This window comes from Drosophila sulfurigaster, chromosome 2L (genome assembly GCF_023558435.1).
Source record: "Drosophila sulfurigaster albostrigata strain 15112-1811.04 chromosome 2L, ASM2355843v2, whole genome shotgun sequence".
NCBI lineage: Eukaryota > Metazoa > Arthropoda > Insecta > Diptera > Drosophilidae > Drosophila > Drosophila sulfurigaster.
The window spans coordinates 918,095-941,428 of NC_084881.1; the positions used below are offsets into that span (position 1 = coordinate 918,095).

Consider the following 23,334-nt stretch of genomic DNA (forward strand, 5'->3'; position numbering starts at 1 on the left):
GTGGGCGTGGCAAAAATTTGAAAGAAACTTGATCTGCGTGCAAACATAACAAATGATGTCGAAGAAAAATTATAGCTCTATCTTTTATAGTCTCTGATATCCAGTGATTCATACGGACAGACGGACAGACGGACACGGCTAGATCGTCTCGGCTGATTAAGAATATATATACATACTTTATAAGGAGATGCCTCCTTCTACCTGTTACATACATTTCCTGCCGGCACAAAGTTATAATACCCTTCTACCCTACGGGTAGCGGGTATAAAAAATGAACAGTGTTGCTTTGTCGCTGAACATAATTCTCAGTTCTCATGAAATACTTTTATTCATCTAACTACTAGCATAAAAAAAAATAAAAAGTTTGTTTGTATTTTAGTGTGAAAATGAAAGCACTATGTTAACTATACAATACAATCGAGAATTTAAAAAAATTCAAAATTGGTGAATAGAATAATAATTGTGTATTTGATGTCTTCGCGCACAATTCTATGTTGGTCATAAGAGTTTTATATTTAAGCACACTAGTATTTCGAACACTATAGCACCTTTTGTTACTTTAGATTAGATGTATTTACAAAATATATAACGTATATGCCGCATGTTTACAAGAGATAATAATAATCACCAAAATCGAATTTTTTATATGAGAAAATGTAAAACACCTTTGTAATACTGCTTGTGATCAGAATATTAATTTAATCTAATTGTGCACTGGATATAATCTTCAAATATATATTTACAACAGTCTATTCTTGGCGAAATTGTTGTTTTTTTGTTTTACATTTCGATAAACTCAACACACTTTTGTAAGGTACAGGTTTCGAAAAACTAACGCACAACCCGAAAATAGAACAAAATAGAGAAAATATAATAATAGAGAATATAACAGACGCGATAGACACAATTCAGAACTGAGAAACTTGTACCAATGTCTTCTTTTTTGTGAGATGACAATGTTCCCAAATATTCTACAGAGCGTCGTAAAATTTGTTTAGACTGCAATGGTAAGTCAGTTTGTTAGGCGACAATCTCCGAACGAGACGGTCAACAGATTCAATACATATTGTTGACTCTATATATACATACATATATTAGTATATCTATATAAATATATAACTTTGCGAGTATATTAAAGTGAGCAGCGTTTTTTTGTAAAAATATAATTATGTAAGTGATTTGTTTGTCTGAACAAGAATTAAATTAAATTAGAAACAGGGAGCAATATAAATAATATTGAAGTGTGTGCTAAAAATAATCAACAGTTTTACTGTATGTTGAACTCCAATAAAAAATAATTTTAGAAAGTTTTCGAAACTCATCGTCATATTTGGAGTTAGAGGATGTGTTATTTGTCATCAATATGCAAAAATTTATTATTATTTTTTTTTATAATTTTAACCAACAAATAACCAAAAAAAAAAAAAAAAAATTATAATTAGTTTGCATACGCTTTTTGAATGTGTGTATACTTGTAAGAATGTATCTACAATGCCCAGGGAAAACCGCCAAAGAGCAAAACGCGTGCAAAGAAAATTCTACTTTGACTATACGCAGCTGATGGGAAGAGAGAAATTTGTCTATTTTAGGCTGCTGCATAATAAATCTGTGACCAATGTGGTTACAATTTTCGTTTATTGTTTATTAAATTAATACAATATGATAATGTTTGTAAACTTAATTCAATAATAAAGGTTTATTTTGCCCGATGAAATATTTAGTTTTGACAATAATGTCAATCTTAACTTTGAATCTGCACCATTTTACATACATTACATGCTAGATTTCTAGCAATTTGAGTCAAAAATTTGAAGTATGATATATATAAAGTTTTTATTCCTGCTATTGACACAACATTGTAAAAGTTATTTAGGAAATTAATAGTACATAGATATACGAAGTATAACCTTCGGTACATATAAGAATCTTTTCAGCGTATTAATTTGGTATAAATGGGGTCTCCCAGTTAAGCACGCTCGACTGTAGCTTTTTTTACTTGTGTAAACGTGAGTAATAATAATTCATTTTGAACAATAAAGCACCATCTAGAGAACTATAAAACAACTAGTACCAAAAACGAACACGAAGTTAAAGGCGGACCCAAATACGATGACGACAACACAATTACTTAATAGGAGTATCCGTACAATGCCTACATGGGTAGTGAGTATTCTAATGATTTTGGGTAAATAGTGAATATGTATTAACTGGCTCGGTGCATTATCGTAGACTGAGGCAAAAGATCGATCCGGACCTCCAGCACCACTACCGCCTCAAAATGGGTCGAAGAAGGAGAGTCCATACAATGTGCCCACATTGCCTTCCAAAACAAAAGACACACCCGAACCGGACTATGAAGTGATCGAGTTTTCCAACCAACAGCAATACTCAAATGAACCAATGAAAACCCCACATTTTCGAAATAAGCCGCTAGGTTAGTATATACTAATCATAGAATGATGGTCATATTATATATATATATCATTATTTTCAACTAAACTTACATTGTTTCTTATGTTTCTTGTATCTTTGTAGATAATAAATTGAAATGTACTTTGTGTGGGTCGCAGAATCCTTGGGTAACCTGTAGTGAGTGTGCTGGCCAAATCTTTTGCGCGTCGTGCGATGATATGTTCCATAAGCATCCCAAACGCAAGCAACATATTCGCAAGGTCCGTATAATCCTATGTTGACAAAACTTTCCAGCGCTTATCACTTATTCATGCATTTAATCAAAAACAACTAAGAATGCTACAGTCGAGTGTCCTCGACGGTGAGATACCCGCTACACATTTTGAAAGAAAACAAAATATTGCGGTATTATTTTCAAAATATACCGAAAATACTACAAAATACTTAAACCATAGACGGCACAATATACCAGATTGTCACCCAAAGCAACTAAGACCCCCAGTAAGTAGGCGTTTTTGCTCACACAAAAGTATTGCTTTACTCACCTTGACAATTTTTATCTTATCGCAACCAAATTTTCAGAATACACAATTACTATAGTTGTTATTGTATATTTAAAATTCGCAGCTCTATCTTTTAAATTACGCTTGTTATTCGATTTTTGTTAGTTTTCAGGGTCAGAAGTGGGCGTGGCAAAAATTTGAAACAAACTTGATTTGCACGCAAATGCTGTCGAAAAAAGTATAGCTCTATTTCTTATAGTTTCTGAGATCCAGTGTTTCTTACGGACAGACAGACAGACGGACATGGCTAGATCGTCTCGGCTGTTGATGCTGATTAAGAATATATATAATTTATAGGGTCTGAGATGCCTCCTTCTACCTGTTACATACATTTCCTGCCGGCACATATTTATAATACCCTTCTACCCTTTGGGTAACATATTTGTTCGTCGCTCAATTTAATATAAATTTCTATTTTCACTTTGCATATATTTAGGCTGTTGAGTTGGGTACACCACCAATACCGCCAAAAACACAAAGTGGCGCAGCGCCGCCCATCGCACCGCCGCGACGCAGTAAACGTGGATTACTGACACCATTTCTAGGCCGTAAGGAACAGGTACGCCACTGCACGATATTTTAAAGATAAAAAAAATATAAATATTTGTACGCCTTTAAGTGCGGCATAGACTTGCAATTCATCTATGAAGTCACCTGTTATAGTGCACTGCATTCTATGTTATTAATTAGTAACCAATTTGTAATCGATTTTGAATGCTTCAATAAATCAACAAAAATTATAAACAATAAAATTAATTTGAATAGCAAAATTGAAATCGCAAAGGATCCAAAAAATCTTTCACAGATGTTGCCGCCACCTTCACCGACGCCATCCCACAAATCGAACGTTGGTTGGCGATCAACGTCGTCGAAGACAACGTTCGTAAACGGGTCAAATGGGATGAACAAAAGGCCGTTGCCTGACCCGCCAGGTTTTGTAAATGCTCCAAGTGAAGTTGGGTGCTTGTCGCGGTCGGAAACGCCTCAATCTGTTTTTGATACAATACAACGTCCGCCATCAGTGCAACTTGAAAAGATTAAAACGAAAGCGAGTGCCACCTTAGATCGCATGGCACAATTGCAAAAACGCTATCATCAACAGAAGACGCAATCGCAGCATGACATTGATAGTTCTAGTAGATCAACTACTCGAAGTGATCAGGTACGCATGATGTTACCTACATATATACATTTTGTAGTTCCGATACCACATTTTCAATGTATTGTCGTCGTCTACGTCAACATGTGTACATACGTCTTGTCCATCGTCCCTCGTATCTTTCTCTCTTTTTCTGTATGTTGTCCCACAGCAATCGCAAAATGTCATCAACTTTGAACATTGGTCAAACGTATCACCATCGCCCTCGCACTTTCATTCTGGCAGCATGTCATCCGGTTTGAATTCATCGCATTTTGATCTATCGGATGATTCCCATACTTTTCATAATTCTCTACTGTTTCAACATCAACATCACCAACAACATAAGGCACCAGTTGCTCAGCGTCGTCAAATGAGCAGTTCGGTATTCAATTTAAACAGTTTGAGTCGGCGTCCCCTAGCTGAAATGAAAAATGGAAGTGCATGGCTGGTCAATCAGCGTATGCAACAGGTGAGCTATTTATGTAATCTCTCACGTCTATCGATTCATCTAAAATTGAGATAGCGATAGTTTCACCGAAAAAATCAAATTGATAATACAAAAATACCCAAATTAATCTGATTGTGTTATAAAATTGGATGAATAAATATTACTATTAATCCGTATTAGGTTACTATAACTTTGTGCTACCAGAAGTATATATAACCCTCAGAATGATGCATCTACGATCTCATTCTTGATCAGCGCAACAACCACTAACCAAATAATATTATATATACATAGATACGCCAAATAGGTGATAAAGGGGTTGTAATGAAGACTTATTGAGCATGGCAACAATTGCTGAGGAACGGCTGATTAAGAATTTTAAAAACCAGTCGCAGTGACCAGCAAACGTCATTGAATTCCATTCAGTTGCAGATCAACAATAAATAAGTATAATCTTTATGATTACCGGAAATAATATTAGATATTACTCAAGAAATATAACTTCTCACATGTGTAAAAGTGACTATCTAATATTTGTTTTTATTAAGTTAAGATGGCAAGCCAACCTACAGTCCAAGTACTAACATAGCCAGACTAGGTGCAGATCGAATACTACATGAAATTTAAAAATGCAATTAATCTTAAATTTGACATTTTTGAGTACTGGTTGAGCATACTGTTGCTCCCTTACTTTTAAGTGTAATTATTTTTGGATAGTATTGATTTTAAGCTGAAGTAGTAGTACATACGAATATGTCGGTTTCTTATTGCAGGCGCAATCCATGGCACAACTCAACTGTGAAGGTTGTCGCCAGGGTCATCAGGGGGGAAACTTATCAAATCATCAAATAAGATCGACAGATGAGTGGACTCATTTTGGATCCCAGCAGCAGTTCAATCACTCTAATCTCTCGCTGAATATGAATCAAGATTTCCAGTTACAACAGCAATATCCATACTATCCACCTCCCGTATTTATGAACCAGGGTGGCATTATGCCTCATATATATCCGGGCGCAACCCGATATCCAGCTATGCATCCAGGTTCGTTATGATCATGCATAACATTATTAAAAATAAAGAGTAATACTTAACTTGCTTCTCTAGGTGCTGTGGGTTATGGGCCACCTTCACCAGCTTCTCGAGCAGCATCACGCTCTCGCTATGCGGCATCGCCAACACCAAGCAGAAAATCACTCTCCTTGCGCCGTAGCAAAAGAAGCAGCTATGTTGATGATGAGTTAACAGACGATGAGGATTCTGAGCAGGATGATCGTCGCTCATTAGTATCAAGTCGTTCTGGTATGACAAGTGCCTCACGCGGGCATCAGAATCATCAGCGCCAACGTCGTTTGTCAAGTGCATCACAACTGATTAACAAAGGTGTTAAGGATGAACTAAATTCAGATCAGTTACACAAAGTAAAATTGATGAATCGACGCGGTTCAGATTCTAAATCTGTGCTAGTTGAGTGTCAGACCGACATGAAAGATAGAAAATTTACATTTAAAAGAGACCAAGTTGAAGCTCAGAAAACTAGTCGCATTTACTCAGATTTAGAAACCGAAGGCCCTGGAGCTCGTGCCTTGGTCCAGGCAAAGATACAACAGAAACTACAAGAAGCTGATAAGCAGAAAATCAATCGAACTGAGTTGAAACAAAAACCAGAAACAAAAGATGAAAACACACAAGCGGCTTCTGTAATAGCAAAGGTGGCTTTGACTTCATGCAAATTGCAGAACGAAGATAGAAACGTTGAAGAGGAACAGGAAAATGGAGAAGCCGCTGGTACTGAATCCACACAAAATTCTAGTTTTATCACAACACAGAAAGATGTCGATCTTGGCCCTCCTCCGACGACACCAGATTATGAGTGGGAATGTGAGTTTTGCACCTATGTAAATGAGCCAAATATTAAAATCTGTGCCATTTGCTGTAAAACGCCCAGCAAGCCACCAAAGAGATTAAAGGAGCGAAAGTGTTCGGTTAAGCTACCCAAGCGTTCTGAGACAGACTGCAGTACCGGAAGTTTAAAAGCCACAACTCAAGACTTTTCTACTCAAAGCGAAACAATAGCAGACACATTTACAACAGATTCTAATAGGATCAGTTCTATGAATAAGTCCAAGCCGAAAACATCCGAGAAAATCGAGTCAAATAAGTCAACAGCAAATGGGTTTATTCAAAAAGGTAGGATACAAAAGAAAATCTCATTTTTTGAGGGTACCAAGACCTGAACTATCCACCATAAACCCATTAAACTTAACAGTGTGCATCAGTAATAAATGTAAGATGTTCATATAGATATTTTTTTTAATTACATTGAATTGGAAATATACATCATATCCAACTAAACACAATTGAGTTTTGTTTAATTAACACATAAATTCGGTAAATAATGCTTACTACTTCTTTCGAATGTATGTCATAGAATCCGTGAAGAATATTTGGGATAAACTCGATAAAAGCATTCAGGCACAGGCAGAGCAGGTTCTACAACAAGCTGAGAATGCATCAGAGATGCCGCCTTCAACAGAGCTGACATCTAACATTGATTTGAGCCATCAAGAGGGTGAAAAATTCACATCGCGACCACCACATAATATTTCTACCCAAGTAAACTATAATTTTCCTAATTTCCTATTTTAAATATATATAGCTATGAATATTCGCTTTTTTTAATGTTTGCTTGCAGACGACTTACGAAACACGATCGGAAGAGCCAATTCTACAGGAACACAACGATCCACTAAAATCAAATAAAATTGAAAGACAACTTTCTTATCACAACAGCTCCCAACCGTTCAAGACAGAACACTATGGCGCTTCTAACGAAAATCTAATTGGCATAGATCTTAACTCTAAGCACCAGCAACAGAGCCCAGACCAATTTGTAAGGCAACCAAACTTCATAAATGAACTTAAGGCATTACAGCTAGTAAGTAGAGTTGTAGGAAGCATGAAAGAATTACGATTTTTTTTTTGGGTATTATCGTGCTTTGATGAAAATAGAATAATTTTCGATACATTGTGAGCGTCCTTAAATTCTTGAAATATTTTTATTATGTTTATGAAAATCGCAGTCACAGGAGTTTTAAGAAAAATTAGAAAAAAAAAAATACGATGATGTCGGTTTGATTTAATTATAGTATATCCGCTACCCCTAATTTATTGTCTTCATCAATTATAGCCTCTTATACTTAAAAAATATTATTTCGTTTTTAATAGTTTCTACTGAAGAATCTGTGCTTTCTTAATATACCTAACTCGTAGTTTTTTTCGGCAAAGTACACAATTTTAAGCATTCATAGTCCTTCATAAACCTTCAGGTGGTGCTGTTCTTTCTTTTTATACCCGCTACCCATAGGGTAGAACGAACGGTATTATAACTTTGTGCCGGCAGGAAATTTAATTAACAGGTAGAAGGAGGCATTTCCGACCCTAGTATATATATTCTTGATCAGCATCAACAGCCGAGGCGATCTAGCCATGACCGTCTGTGTGTCTGTCCGTCTGTCTGTCTGTCCGTATGAACACCTAGATCTCAGAGACTATAAGAGATAGAGCTATAATTTTTTTTGTTGTTTGCACGCAGATCAAGTATGTTTTAAATTTTTGCCACGCCCACTTCCGCCCCCGCAAATCAATAAAATCGAATAACAAGCGTAATTTTGAAGCTAGAGCTGCGAATTTTAAATATACAATAACAACTATAGTATTTGTGATTCCAGAAAATTTGGTTGCGATCAGATAAAAATTGTGGAATTGTTAAAGAAATACTTTTGTATGGGCAAAAACGCCTACCTACTAGGGGTCCTAATTGCTTTGGCTGACAATCTGGTATATTGTGCCGTCTACGGTATATTTTGAATGTGGTATTATATCGATATACCAAATATAACATTTGGTATATTTTTTATTATTTTTGCAAAATATATTTCTTTTATTCAAAATGGGTAGCGGGTATCTCAGAGTCGAGTACACTCGACTGTAGCTTTCTTACTTGTTGTTTTTGTGGAGGAATGTCGATGACTTAATGCAAATAATTTAAGTAACCGAAATATTTAGTCTGAAATTTATTCGAACTGGGTGAAAAAACGGCTTAACCATATATCGAATCAGCGATCTCCTGAGAAAGTTGCATAGGATAGAATAGAAGAATATTACGTGCGCTTAGAGTTCATAAAATCAAGAATATACTTTAAGGGTCGGAGATGCCTCCTTCTACCTGTTACATACATTTCCTGTCGGCACAAAGTTATAATATCCTTCTACCCTATGGGTATCGGGTATAAAAAGACAGAGAGACCAGCGGAGGCTGACATCTACCTTTTTATCATACCAATAGAATAACATTAGGTCATGTTTATAGCTGAAGATTATGCCTTCATTATGTCTTCCTATATTTATTATTAATTACGAATTGCAGAAATCGAGGTCCCCTTTCGACCTTCACCATGCTTCTACTGGTTATCAGCCCGAAATGGCGAGAAAATCCGAAATTGAGATGCATATTATACTAAAAGAGTTGGAGTTTTATAAATTTAATGTTGAGGAATTCGAAGCCGCACTTAAATACTGCAGCGCAGATAAAAATCCCATACAATGGTTGAGAGACAATTGGCACAAGCTTGTGGAAACTGTGCAGAGTCTGGCGACGAAGTATGGTCAAGAGCGTGCAGAGAACACCATTGGTACCATATCACAGCAAGAAGCCCGCAATGCGCTAAGAAGTTCAAGTGGAAATGTATGGCAAGCAGTAGCAGATTGCATACAGCAAAGACAACAAAATTACAGCAAGTTAGCAGCAAAAGGAAACTTTTCCAATGAAGATATTGTAAATGCTTTAACAGCTCATCAAGGTAATTTGGATCAGGCTGTATTCGAATTAAATCGCACACAACTGAGACCATTCCTATTGCGCATCTGGGGATCGCCAAATGGCATGGAAAATGAGAGCACTTCCATAGATGTCAAGTCGGGTTAGTTTGTAGGTTGCAAAACCTTCTAATCACCATGGTTCTTTTTCATATCACTTTAGACATATATTTTTTTGGTAACATATTTGTGTAGATATCCATGACTTTCTGAACACACATGCTTTGGATTGTTTGGCTCCACATAGTGAGACTGCAAATGCACATGATACACTCAATGCGAATGATATTTATAGTTATAGTCCTGCGAAGTCTTCGTACGCCACACCAAGTCCTTATCAAATGGAAGATAATACCCTTAAGAATCTGGAGATCTTAATCGGTAACATGGAGCAAATTCAAGCAAAACAAAACCAGGAAGTCTTACGGTCAATTGAAACTATGCTACAAACGTACAAGGGCAAACCAGATCATGAAACAGAATATGAAACAGATTCTGAAGTGATGCGTATTCTGACAAGGAGTCCAATTAGCATGATCAAATCTCCTTCCACGAGCACAGTACAAGACAAGTCCAGGGATGTCAAGAACTTTGTCTGGCAGCACATTCAAGATATTGTTCCCAACCTAGTGCAACAGGTAGAGCAAGAGCTCAATGAAAAGAAAGAAAAAATATTTAATGTTGCTGAAGATGGAGAAGAAGCGCATCACGAAACTACGCCGATTCACGGTATACCTAGTGATAGATTAATGAAAGGCGTTATCCTCCCCATTATAAAATATAGTTCAATACATGAGGAACTTCCTCAGAACTTTATTTATGCAACGGAGATAGTTAACTTTAAATTGGGATCTTGATCGGCCAATAGAGAGATTGCATGAACAGGAATGGCAGCCAAGAACATTTGAGGGAGCTAAGCATCTTGTCTATAAGAGTTATAAGGCAACAGCAAAAAAGTCCAACAACTTTTGGTGAACAGAACATTGAACAGAATAGCAATTCAGCGCCTATAATTCATTTAAGTTCTGCAAATAATCAGGATTACCAACTAAAGGAGGTGAATCAAAATATGCCGAAGAATCGGGAGACGTCTGTAGAAACACTCCAACTGGATCATGATATTGAAGTATTCCAGCCATCAACATCTCTTGGACCATATGAACCCCATAGTACAATAAATAAAAATTACGAAATTAAGTCCTCGATTAAGAATGAAGAAGTTTTCGATATAGAACAGACTCATTGCAGATCTGAGGAAACGGAGAACACGGAAGCAATTGACTATATGTCGGGTATGGCGACAATTGAGACCACGCGGGCAAATTTTCACCCGCAAGTAATGAACAATAACCTTCCTTATACATTAGAACCACAAATAGAAATCAAGCAGCAAAGAGAGGAAAGCGTTGACATCAAATTCCAAGAATCTACAGTATATGATGTTAAATCACATAATGGTGTCCCACAAATTTTGGATTTTCTTCAGATCTCTACTGAAGGTTCAGAGTCGAGTCAAGTTGAGAGCAGTATTGCCGTTTCTACCAAAACGCATGACGGAGGAAATGTACATTCGCAGATGCAATCCAAGGAAGGTACAGACGCTGGCACTCAAATAGAATCAGGTTTACCGACTATACTCTCTCCCGCTTTGTATGTCCAAAGCGATTCAAAAATTAGTGATTCTAGAAACAAACGACATTCAAAAATACCAATTAGAACATTAAGTTATATTGATAGTAAAGATGTTCCCCATTTGCCCAAAAAGGAATTTGTTGAAAGTAGTGAGACGAATTCTACTCAACAATTACAGTGCACAACTAGTTTGCAGGTCGAAGAAGTGTTTTCAAAAGACGATGCAATGACTAGTACCAATGAGTTCGAAGAGGTGTTTGTAGATGCAACAGATTTCAGCAATGACGATCTACAATTAGAAGTCGAATCCCTCACAGATTCGGAAACATTTCCCCAGTCATCTATCGAAAAGTCTACAAGTAAAATATCAATAAGCATTGAATCGAATAATATTGAATTCGAAAAATTAATGCGTAAAGAGTTTATACCATCCGGGGATCCAGCAAAACAAAATTTAAGTGAATTAGTTGAAGATACACAGCGTCTAATAAAGCAAATGCGAGATGAAATCAGTATTAATGATTTTGAGTCAACAGATGAGGAAGAATGCTCCGAATATTCTGATGAATATGATGACGAAGAGGAGGAAGACGAATGGTACAGAAGTGAGGACGAAGAAGAGAAGCACGGGCCAATAATCGAAGATGCTTCCAGTGGTTCCGAAATCGAGGATATTCTAGAAGAAAGTGAAGGTTCTTATAAAGACGAAAATGGTGATGAAAATGTCATTCAAAACAGAGTAAAGCTTGAAACTATCACAACAACATCATCAGTCACTGCCACAAATCATAAAGTCATTGAAGAAAATAATGAAACTTTAACTGTTTCCCTTGCAGCTATCTCAGTTAATGACGAGATGAGTTTATCCAATGAGATTGAAAGTAATGCCAAAATCTCAGAAAGCACTTCAATAGGAGAATCTGAAGATATTTGGGAACCTACCATTTCGGAAGATATTACATCTGTTGTTGAAGCTAGAACACATAACGAACTGTTACAAACATTGTCAATAAATAATCCTGCTCACCCTGTTATGGCAAATGCAGCTGACGGCGTATTATTGCAGTCTGCGGAAATAGTTTCTCAAGGAACTCATTTGGAACCTTTGCGATGCATTTCAATAAAAAAATCTCCAGAAAAAAATCATCAAGTTGATAACCCTAAAAAAGCTCCACATATTGCAGATAATTCACTAGTAGAATCTTCAATAGACTCTGAATTGCTGCCATTAGAAGATTCAAATAAAATATTATTGGTACAGCTTCCATCAGATCCCTCATTAGGCCAGAAGTACACCGCAGATGAAGAAGTTGATATATTGAAAGAAACAAGCATATCGAAAACGCTAAAAACAACAAAGTCCTCTATCAGCAAAATACCCAAACTAACAAGTGATCATAATTCCAACTTAACAAAAAATAAAAAATTGTTATCGCGCTCCAAATCGTTTTCTGCACCCATAGGCATCTCTTCTGTAAAACGGATACAACAGGAGTATCTGCAAAAACAGAGTCAATTGAATACTATATCAAGCATTAGTAGAGTGCCTATTAAAAGTAGTTTAACCAGGAAAAAATCTTTAAGTGAGGCCATAGACAAGTTTAACAAAAGTATAACTAACGATGGTTCCGGCTCAACTGGATCTGCATCTCCAATGACGACTTTGAATCGTCGAATACCAAAAAAAAAATACCACGAAGCCTGCTTTTCAGACGATGACTACGAAACCTCAGCCCCCGAAGAGGAGGGTACAGAGCTAAATATAGATGAGCTCCTTAAAGGTGAGATTTTGAATCGTAAACTGAGAGTTCCTGTTTTCCGTGCCTACCCTAGTTTGCAAGAGACGGTTATTGAGGAGCCAACAGTAAGTACATATATCTATATTTAACATTACATAAATAAAGATTTCCTCTCGCTTGAAGGTCCTGGCTCACAAATATGTGGACCTTAAATTAGTGAACAGCATTGCTGAGGCTCAAATAGTTGCCACGTTAGTTCATATGAAGTTTCAAGAGGATGTTGCTCTATGGGCAGTCAAAGAATGCTCAGATCTTGATCAGGCTATATCGCTGTTACAACAGGAATGTGAGCTCTGTATGAATACCTACCCGATGAATGAAATTGTTTGCATGCTGAAATGCATTCACAAATGTTGCAAAAAATGTGCGAAGAGCTATTTTACAGTTCAGGTACGAATAGGCATTTGTATTAAAACATTTGTTGAGGATTTTATTAACTTATTTTCGTTTAAGATTACCGACCGTAGTATCAACGATTGTAGCTGCCCGTTTTGTAAGCTACCAGAGCTCAGTAACGAAGTGGCGCATGAGGATGAACATTTAGAATATTTTTCAAACTTAGATATATTTCTTAAAAGCATTTTAGATGCCGATGTCCATGAGTTATTCCAACGCAAGCTACGTGATCGCACTCTGCTGCAGGATCCCAATTTTAAGTGGTGCATTCAATGCGCCTCCGGTTTCTTTGCCCGCCCGAAACAAAAACGTTTAATATGTCCAGATTGCGGGTCAGTCACTTGTGCTCAGTGCCGAAAGCCATGGGAAAAACAGCACGAGGGCTCCAGCTGTGAGGCATATTTAGAATGGAAGATCCAAAATGATCCAGAGCTGCAAGCTCAAGGTGTACAGGAACATTTGGCACAAAATGGCATTGATTGTCCAAAATGCAAATTTCGTTATTCCTTAGCAAGGTAATCAAGGCATAGCAACTGGGAGGGGGAGTATATAAATACCAATTGCAATATTTTTTAACGTTTTAGGGGTGGCTGTATGCATTTCACGTGCACCCAGTGCAAGTTTGAGTTCTGCTACGGCTGTGCCAGACCCTTTATGATGGGCGCCAAGTGCAATATATCTTCGTACTGCGCTAAGTTGGGCTTACATGCACACCATCCACGCAATTGTCTGTTCTATTTACGCGACAAGATACCGATGCAATTGCAGTTTCTTCTCAAGGAGCATAACGTTCCATTCGACACGGAGCCCCTGGAACTGCAGTATGAAGCAAGCAGCTCAGCAAAAGCTCGAGCTTTGGTTCGCTGTCCCATACCATTACAGAAGGAGACCCCGCAGGGTCTAGTTGATACTGTTTGCAATAGTGATGTTCCCGATAAACATGCTGGAATGTGCCGGTAAGAAGTGTAAACACAAAAGATGCATAGCTACCATACAAAGTATCACAATTACTTTCAGAACGCATTATGTTGAGTACTTGGCCAGTAAGGTTGCCAAGGCAAGTATTGATCCGCTTCCCATTTTTGACCTGACAGATTGTGTACAGGAGCTCCGCAGACGCGGCATTGAACTGCCCGAGCGAGGCCCATGGGATACGGACGAAATCTATAAAAATATGTGCTCAAAGGTTGGTAAATGGTCATAATATTATATATAGAATTGAATTGTATATATTTGCCTTTTCCGTTAGTTATCTGTTTTCTTTTCTTTATGACGAAATCGCATTACTTGTCCGACAACACTTTCAGTTCATCCTAGGTATAAATAGACATGTCGGCCGATCAAAAACAACTAGTGTCTAAATTTAGATTTATTGATTTTTGTTTCTTGGACCAGTATTTATATATACACAGTTGGCAAAGATATAAGAAATGTTTATTACTATCAACGTATTTCAATAATATAATTTTCTTTTTATAGGTAATCAAACAGCACATACCACTTAAATCCGCCTAAAGATGGAGATGAGTTCGAATTGAAATTGGTTTCAACTTAATCAAAGTGTCCCCTCCATTTATTCTCTATGATTTCTGGCTTATCTTACATCCTATCGTTTTAATTATTGTATCTTTTGTTTTTTTTTTTAATATAACAAAAATAAAATAATATTGTACAATAATTATATTGGAAACCAATAGGCAAAGAATGCAAAAATAATTTTGAGGCCGAAGCCGAAGCCGAAGCTTTTCAAATCTTTACCATATTTACTAATAATCAAATGATAATATATTGTTATGAAATTAAAATTGAATTAATTTTAAACAATAAAAGTAGAGCAACGTTCATGCTATTATTTAGTAAACACAGCAGCTTTAATGTACAGTTTACTCTTATTAAAGCGTTTTGATTAAATAATAAAAGCGATAATATGAAAACAAACATCATAAAGTGGCTTATGCATTTACTGGCTCTGAAAATATAAATACATAAATACACTAAATGCCCTGCCATAAGTGTTCACGCTCTTGTAAGTTTTCTTGCTTGCGTTTTCTTCAGGCGAGCACGCGCGAATGTAACTTTCTTAAATGCTATATAATATTAAACTTAATTAAATAATTAATTAACAATTAAATGTGTTATTAATTCTATTTTATTTTATTAATATGTAAAAAAAAATATATTTTCTAATTTACTAAGCACTTTACAAAAAATTATATATTTTTTTTGTGTTTTTGCGGTATATTAATTTGGTATATTGTAAAATTAATACTTTTCAGTTTTGTTTTATTCAAAATGGGTAGCGGGTATTCTACAGTCAAGCCCACTCGGCTGCAGATTTATTACAGGCATAAATTGTTTGCTTGTTTATTGATCTCATTTATAAAAAAGATAATAAATGCAATGTTTAAAGTTATTGTGAAATATCTAAGCTTTCCGCGATTCCAAAATCTAGATCCACTAACTCATTTAATTTCTCATCTATCTAAATGCAAGAATTTGAAAATAAAAAGCAAACTGATGTTCCTTATACCGATTTTAGTGGGACTTCTGACTTTTCTTAATCTTTTAGTGTTTTCTCATATCTTTCGGATAGTTTTCAATAAGTTTGCATTAATGGGATTGTATTTAAATCTTGCAAACGCGAGTCTTATTTATTCAACTTGTGATTATAGACTCTCCAATACTTCATTACTTTATACCACTTAAGTATGTTATAGTTAGGTTAATATTACGATATCTCTAGCCTTTCAGGATATTTGGACGATGACGTACTAACGGCAGTACCATTAAGTGGCCCAGCGATACCAAGCACGGGCTTGTTGACGCGCGGAGAAAACAAAACAAATTTGTGAACAGCATGCATTAATCGAAAACCGCGAATAAATGTTAAAAGACTCTGTACAGCTAATTAATTTAACTTAAAAAATAATTTAGGATACAACAATTAAATAATAAGGTTTTGAGCAGAGGAATAGATTTACTAGAGCAAACTACGTTATTGAAATTATTGTAATTCACACATAGAATACGGAAGGGATTATTGCAAGCTGGAACTGCAAAACTAATTTGACTTAACAGCTCCAAAGAGTCTATTTCACCATTAATTACTCTCTGTATGCACCTTGCGTAGTTCTACGGTCAGAAAGAGAAGGAAGGTTTAGTAATAAAAGTCTACTGCGATAAGGTGGTAATCTAATATTAGGATTCCAATTTAAACTACGGAGAGCAAATAACAAGAATTGTTTCTACACTGACTCAATCCTATCTTGATAAACCCTATACTGGGGATTCCAGACAAGAGATCCGTACTCAAGGATAGGACGAACCAGTAAGACGTACAAAGTTTTGGTAATGAAGGGATCGTTGAACTCTTTCGACTAGCGTTTTATAAATCCCAGAACACCCATGGCCCTATTTACAGCAGACAGAATATGCTTATCAAATTTTAGTTTAGCAACAAGCAGAACCCCTAAAACATAGTTATTTACCTGGGAAGAACCCCTACAGAAGGTCATAAACTTACATTTATTCCTATTGAGATGTAACATATTTACTCTGCACAAAGATTCTAGGCGATTAAGGTCATCAGCGTACATAAGTACACGGGAATGCTCAATAACAGAAGAAAGATCATTTATAAACAAAGTGAACAATAGAGAACCCAAATGGCTACCCTGGGGCACACCAGAAGTAACTTGGACACATTTAGATACAAAGCTATTATTATAAACATTCTGAATTCTGTTGGACAGGTATGAGGAGATCCACTCAATTAGGCTATGAGGAAACCCCAAAAGATTAAGTTTATACAATAAGAGGTGATCACTTACTGAGTCAAAAGCCTTACTAAAATCGGTGTAAATGACATCTGTTTGCATTTTATTCTCGAATCCTTTAATTACAATAGAAGAGAACTCCAATAAGTTTGTAGAAGTGGACCTAGATTTCAACAACCCATGTTGGTAAGGTGAAATTATAGATTTACAAAGATGTTGCAGTTGAGAAGTTATGATTTCTTCAAATGCTTTCGGAATTGCAGACAATTTACATATACCGCGATAATTTTGAACTTTAGATTTGTTCCCCTTTTTTAGGATAGCTATAATATATGATTTTTTCCAGATTTTTGGAAAAGAGCATGAGTTTACGGACAATTTAAAAAGCGGTTTACAGATACTACTAGCACAATACCTTAGCACACAACTATGCACTCCACCTGAAAAACAGGTTTTATAGCTAATAGTTCCGTTAAAATAGAGCTTTCAGTAATTAAAGGACCAAAAATACAATTGGATGAATTTAACTGATAAGGATAAGAAAAGGAATTTTGAAAACTTGGAACAGAATATGTCGTTTGGAAAAAGTATGTACATTATATGTATCATATTATGTATCCAGAACAGCCTCCCAGATACAACTCGCTCGTCCTGATCCAAAGATTGTCCTCAATCTCATTCGATTTAAACTGCGTACATTATATATCTTATTCTATACAACATGTTTCAAATTATTTAAATTTATCCAATTTAGTATTAACAGCGGCTCTAAGCTTCTGTTAATGCCTTCAACTTCACCATTAGCTTGGGATGAACACGTCAAAATTCTGATGTGTTGTATTTTCGCATCTTTTACGAATTTTTCAAATTTTGCAAATGTACAGCAACTTCTTCTGAGACTATCACGGCTGGTCTGATATTTGCTCGATAATAATCATGTAACGCACTAATAGTCTCCTTCTTTTCCTATTTTCGGTGAAAACGCTATACATTTGAAACATTTGGTTTGTTAATTTGTTTTTCATACCTGTGCACAGTGGATCCACTTGTATGAAAGAGCGGCCAAAAATACTAATAATGGCCATAGCGTGCTGAAATTTATAAAAAAATATATAGATAATTTGTCTAAACATGTAATAACAAAAATTTGACATATCGAACGGCTATATCCTTTAGCTCTCATAGGAACAATCGATACAAAATTAAAAAATCATATTTGTTTAATGTGATTTATTAAGATTTTATTATTTATATACATAAAAGTAATATATTAAGGAAGAATGGAAGATATTTTCATATTTATACATATTATAAAAGAAATTTTTCTGCGTTGGTTCCATTACCTGCGCACCCCATATTAAAAATATAGAGACGTGGAAACACACACTTTTGCCAAGTACCTACCAAAATCAAATATGATTCAAAAGGCAAAAATAAACAAAATTAAAATAGGAATTTACAAATTAATAGTTTAGCAAAAACATAAACCACGAAAGACGAAGACAAAGCAACAGCACAATAGCAAGGACTCACTTTTAACTGCTTTGATCTTTTTACTAGTAAACATACATCTGCAAGTTTCTGCAGTTCATTTTAAAACATTTCATACCTTAAAAGTAAGACAAATACAATGTCATACAAACCAAGTTCTGGATTTTCTAGGAACACATCTAAAAGTTTAACTAAACATAAAATAGATTTTCACAAAATACACAAAAAAGGGATATTCGATCAAATTATTTTTACGAAAAAACTTTGTCAGGAAACTCAACTATTAATATCTCGATTTAAGGTAAATAGCTTCACACAGCTTTGTGTTACTTCAAAATCAAATTCATGTATTTATAACGCCCATCTTGCAATCCTTGGATTTAATTCAATTTTTTAACGCAAGAGTCAATGAATTGTAATGTCATAAATTTAAAATTTTTGTCTTTATACCCGCTACCCATAGGGTAGAAGGGTATTATAACTTTGTGCCGGCAGGAAATGTATGTAACAGGTAGAAGGAGGGATCTCCGACCCTATAAAGTATGTACATATATTCTTGATCAGCGACAACAGCCGAGACGATCTAGCCGTGTCCGTCCGTCCGTATGAAACACTGGATCTCAGAGACTATAAGAGATAGAGCTTTTGCTATGTTTGCACGCAGATCAAGTTTGTTTCAAATTTTTGCCATATACAATAACTATTTTGGTATATACAATAACTACTATAGTAGTTATGATTCCTTAAAATTTGGTTGCGATCAGATAAAAATTGTCGAAGTTATTAAAGAAATACTTTTGTATGGGCAAAAACGCCTACTTACTAGGCGTCTTAGTTGTTTTGGCTAACAATCCGGTATATTGTGCCGTCTATGGTATATTTTGAATGCGGTACTATATCGATATACCAAATATACCATTTGGTATATTTTTATTATTTTTGCAGTATATTCGGTATATTTTGAGAAAAATACCGCAAAATATATTTCTTTTATTCAAAATGGCTAGCGGGTATCTCACAGTCGAGTACACTCGACTGCAGCTTTCTTAATTGTTTTGTAGTATTTTCGGTATATTTTGAAAATAATACCGCAATATTTTGTTTTAAATGGGTAGCGGGTATCTCACAGTCGAGCACACTCGATTGTAGCTTTCTAACTTGTTTTTTTTTTGTTTCATTTTGGGGAAGTAGAATTTTTCTGCTAATTGAATTTTGTTTTCTTCGGCACTGCGGTGTGCTCTATTATGGATTTTGAGGATTTCCTCCTCTTGTATAGATTCGTTTGTGAGGTCTTCAGTCATTGATTGCTGGAATCGGGTTTTGACGTTTTTGAAATAATAGTTGTATTGATATAATAGTTGTATTTTTCCCATAATATCCTCAGTTGTTTGGATGCAATTTATAACCGAAGGGTTGAGGTAATTTTTAAGAGTTTCTACTAATTCTTTTTCGTTAAATTCTTTTTTGTATATTTCGTGTCGATGGAACGTGGGGAATGGTATGGCGAATATGTAGTCGGATTTATCTGATTTGTTAAGAAATATTTGGTTCTTGAAAACATTAATGGGGACTTTCATACTGGGTATTAGTTCGTGACTTGAATTGATTTGAACAGTTTATACGAGGGTTGCTATTTAAGTTTCTGGCCTAGGTCACTCTAGTCATATTAGACCAATTGGCTACTTCCCAAAAAAAAGTTTGGACTTTTCTTGATAAAAGCTCCATACAACTTTTTCATGTCCGACCTCGTTTGATATCGATAAACGATTAATCAAAAACTTACCTATGCAGAAAAATCGAATTAACTCGTGAACACTTTCGAGCAATAATTTTTCACAACGTTCGACTTGGATTATTACGACAAGGGTGCATCGATGAACTTAAATCTCTGTAAGGCGATGAAGTGCCATCCTATGGCCCTGTGAAAAACTGGTTTAATGGATTCTATCGTGGTCGATGCTCGCTGGAAGACGAAGGATGTGAAGGTCGTCCAAAAACTGTCGTGAACTGATGATGCAAGATCGTCATGTGACATATCGTGAAATAAAGGCATCCTTTGACATTTCTTCCACCAGAATACATTCGATATTGCATACATTCGATATTGCAGGTCGTAAAAAAGGATTGTTCTCGTTGGATCCCGCACAATTTGACAATTGCTCAAAAAAGGCTTGTGTGGATTGGTTCAAAAGACATTTATAAGATCGTCACAGGTGACGAATCATGGATCTATGGTTATGAACCCAAAACAGCAATCGACCGTGTGGGTCTTTGAAGACGAGCCAAATCCAACGAACGTTGTTCGTGGAAGAAGCACTATTAAGCAAATGGTCGCCTGTTTCTTCGGTAAAACTGGTCATGTGCCGACTGTTTCGCTTGAGCAATGTAGGACGGTCAATTCTAAGTGGTACACCACAATTTGTTACCCTGAAGTTCTTGTAGAAATTCGAATAACGAACAAGAAAAGATGGATCATTCTGCACCATGACAACGCGAACTCTCACACAGCAGCTCAAACCCGTGCCTTTTTTTCCGGTCAAAACGTGGAATTTATGGGCCATCCGCCGTACGTCAGGGCTGTACGGCGGATGGCCCATAAATTCCACGTTTTGACCGGAAAAAAAGGTCACCCAATGACTTCTTTTTATTCCCGCACATCAAGGAAAAAAGGCGTAGTCATCGATTTTCGATGTCAGAAGATGCTGTTAAAGCGTTCAAAAACAATGTTTTGGAGGTGCCTCAATCAGAGTGGAAAAAGTGCTTCAACAATTAGTTTGAGCGCATTCAGTATATAGTATATAAATCTTGCTGGAGAATACTGTGACAAACAATAAATCCATTTTTTTTTATAAATATTCGCATTTTCATGATTAGGCCAGAAATATAAATAGCAACCCTCGTATTCTCGAGAGTGCGTCAGCTACGACGATCTCCTTTCCTGGTTTATAGAATATTTCGTAGTCATATTCTTCTAGGTAAGATTTCTATCTTTTGATTCTTGCATTTCCGTTCCAACTGCTCAAGGAATGTGTTAAGAGTTGATGGTAGGTAAAAATGTTGACCAGATGATGGCCAAAATTTCTTTTTCGTTAGCTTCATAGTTTTCTTCTTCTTTCGATAGTATTCTCGAAAGGAACGAAATTGGTTGGTTGTTCTGCGATATGACTGCTCCTATTGCGTAATTAGATGCGTCCGTTGTCAAGTGAAATTCTTTAGTAAAATCTGGATAGCGAAGGATTATTTCCTTTGAAATAAGACAACTTCGTAGTTTTTGAAAGGCCTTCAATGCTTCAGAGTCGAGAGTAATTGGTTTTTTTGATGACTTGTTTTTGGACACGTGTCCATCTTCCCCTCTTAAAAGAGACGTAGGGGGTTTTTCTAACTTAGCATAACTTTGTATAAATCTTCGATAATAGCCGGAGCAGGGATAGTTAGCTATCGATGCGACTTTATTTGGATTTGTTGCGATGCCTTTATCGGAAATTACAAAACCTTGAAATTCGACTTTATTCTTCATGAACTTGCATTTATCTAACTTACATTTCATGTTGGCATCTTGTAAGGTTCGAAAAATTAACTCCAAGTTCCTGTAATGGGATTCATCATCTTTACTAAATATTATGATATCGTCTATATAAATGAAACATATCTTGCCGATATGTTCATGAAGTACATCATCCAAAGCTCGCTGAAATATAACGGCTGCGTTTTTGAGACCAAATGGAATCTATACGGGAGAATTATATGGGGACTGAGACGGTCGAATTTTTCCGTCTTCTAAAAGCTCTTTTATCTGTTTATTCACTTCATCTTTCAGTGTCATTGGATATTGATAGAACTTGAAATATACAGGGGTGTCGGTTGATGTTCTTATTGTTGCTTGTACATTGCACAATGGTCCCAGTGCGGCATAAAATCGAAAAAATTATGAAACTATTTTTTTGAATATGAACAAAATTTTGATTAATAGACATCCCAAATAAATATAAATAGACATTTTTTTTGAGCTTTACTGCAACTCTGTTAATATAGCGCGGTCGTTTAACCAGCTGATTCATTGCAACCCTGAAACTTGCAAATTGGTGGCAACTTTAAGGCAACTTTTAATTGTGTTACAATTGGCTTAAATTGAGTGAAAATACCAGATTAAATATGGAAAACAAAGATCGAGGTATGAAAAATCAACAATAAAACTATTTCGTGTTATTATTATATTTGTGTCTATGTTGTCAAATGTTTTGTAAGTGTCTATTTAGCAGGAATGTGTAACAAAAGTAGTTGTGTTACTTTTTCAGCGCATATCGGCGCAAGCAACTAACCAGGTAAAGTTACTTATAAATATATAGGAATTCAAATTTAATTGGTATTCTTTGCTCGTTTTTGCCCCTTTTTTTGAAATAACAATACATGTTACAGATTCTTATGAGTTCTCTCATGCAGCGCTGCTCAAAGTATTTCTTTAATAACTTCGATCGCAACCAAATTTTCAATCAATTCAATTTCAATCATAACTACTATAGAAATTATTGTATATACCGAAATTCGCAACTCTAGCTTTAAAATTACGCTTGTTATTCGATTTTTTGATTTGCGGGGGCGGAAGAGGGCGTGTCAAAAATTTTAAACAAACTTGATCTGCGTGCAAACATAACAAGTGCTGCCGAAAAAAAATTATAGCTCTATCTCTTATAGTCTCTGAGATCCAGTGTTTTATACGGACCGTTATATGGGGGCGTGGGGAAGGCGTGGTCAAATTGACACAAAATTTTTTTCGAAATTCTATCTTTCTCTCCCAGAT

The 23,334-nt window shown here is 35.8% G+C and overlaps 1 protein-coding gene across 11 annotated transcripts; it reads left to right on the forward strand.

The window, feature by feature from the left end:
* Positions 1-1,020: 1,020 nt before the first annotated feature.
* On the forward strand, positions 1,021-15,388 carry LOC133838192 (E3 ubiquitin-protein ligase lubel). Of its 11 annotated transcripts, XM_062269206.1 has the most exons (18): positions 1,021-1,137; positions 2,069-2,163; positions 2,230-2,434; positions 2,536-2,672; positions 3,412-3,534; positions 3,760-4,137; positions 4,286-4,585; positions 5,338-5,608; positions 5,672-6,754; positions 6,996-7,180; positions 7,260-7,502; positions 8,994-9,546; positions 11,911-12,938; positions 12,997-13,263; positions 13,327-13,784; positions 13,854-14,225; positions 14,287-14,455; positions 14,749-15,386. In XM_062269206.1, the coding sequence occupies exons 2-18, from the start codon at positions 2,110-2,112 to the stop codon at positions 14,782-14,784; spliced, it is 5,862 nt and encodes a 1,953-aa protein (XP_062125190.1). In that variant the 5' UTR covers positions 1,021-1,137; positions 2,069-2,109; the 3' UTR covers positions 14,785-15,386. The 11 variants fall into 11 exon arrangements, with proteins under 11 accessions (XP_062125190.1, XP_062125180.1, XP_062125206.1 ...); XM_062269196.1 differs by lacking the exon at positions 1,021-1,137 and having other exon boundaries at positions 2,040-2,163; XM_062269222.1 differs by lacking the exon at positions 1,021-1,137 and having other exon boundaries at positions 2,040-2,163; positions 4,463-4,585; positions 14,749-15,385.
* The last annotated feature ends 7,946 nt before the right edge of the window (positions 15,389-23,334 follow it).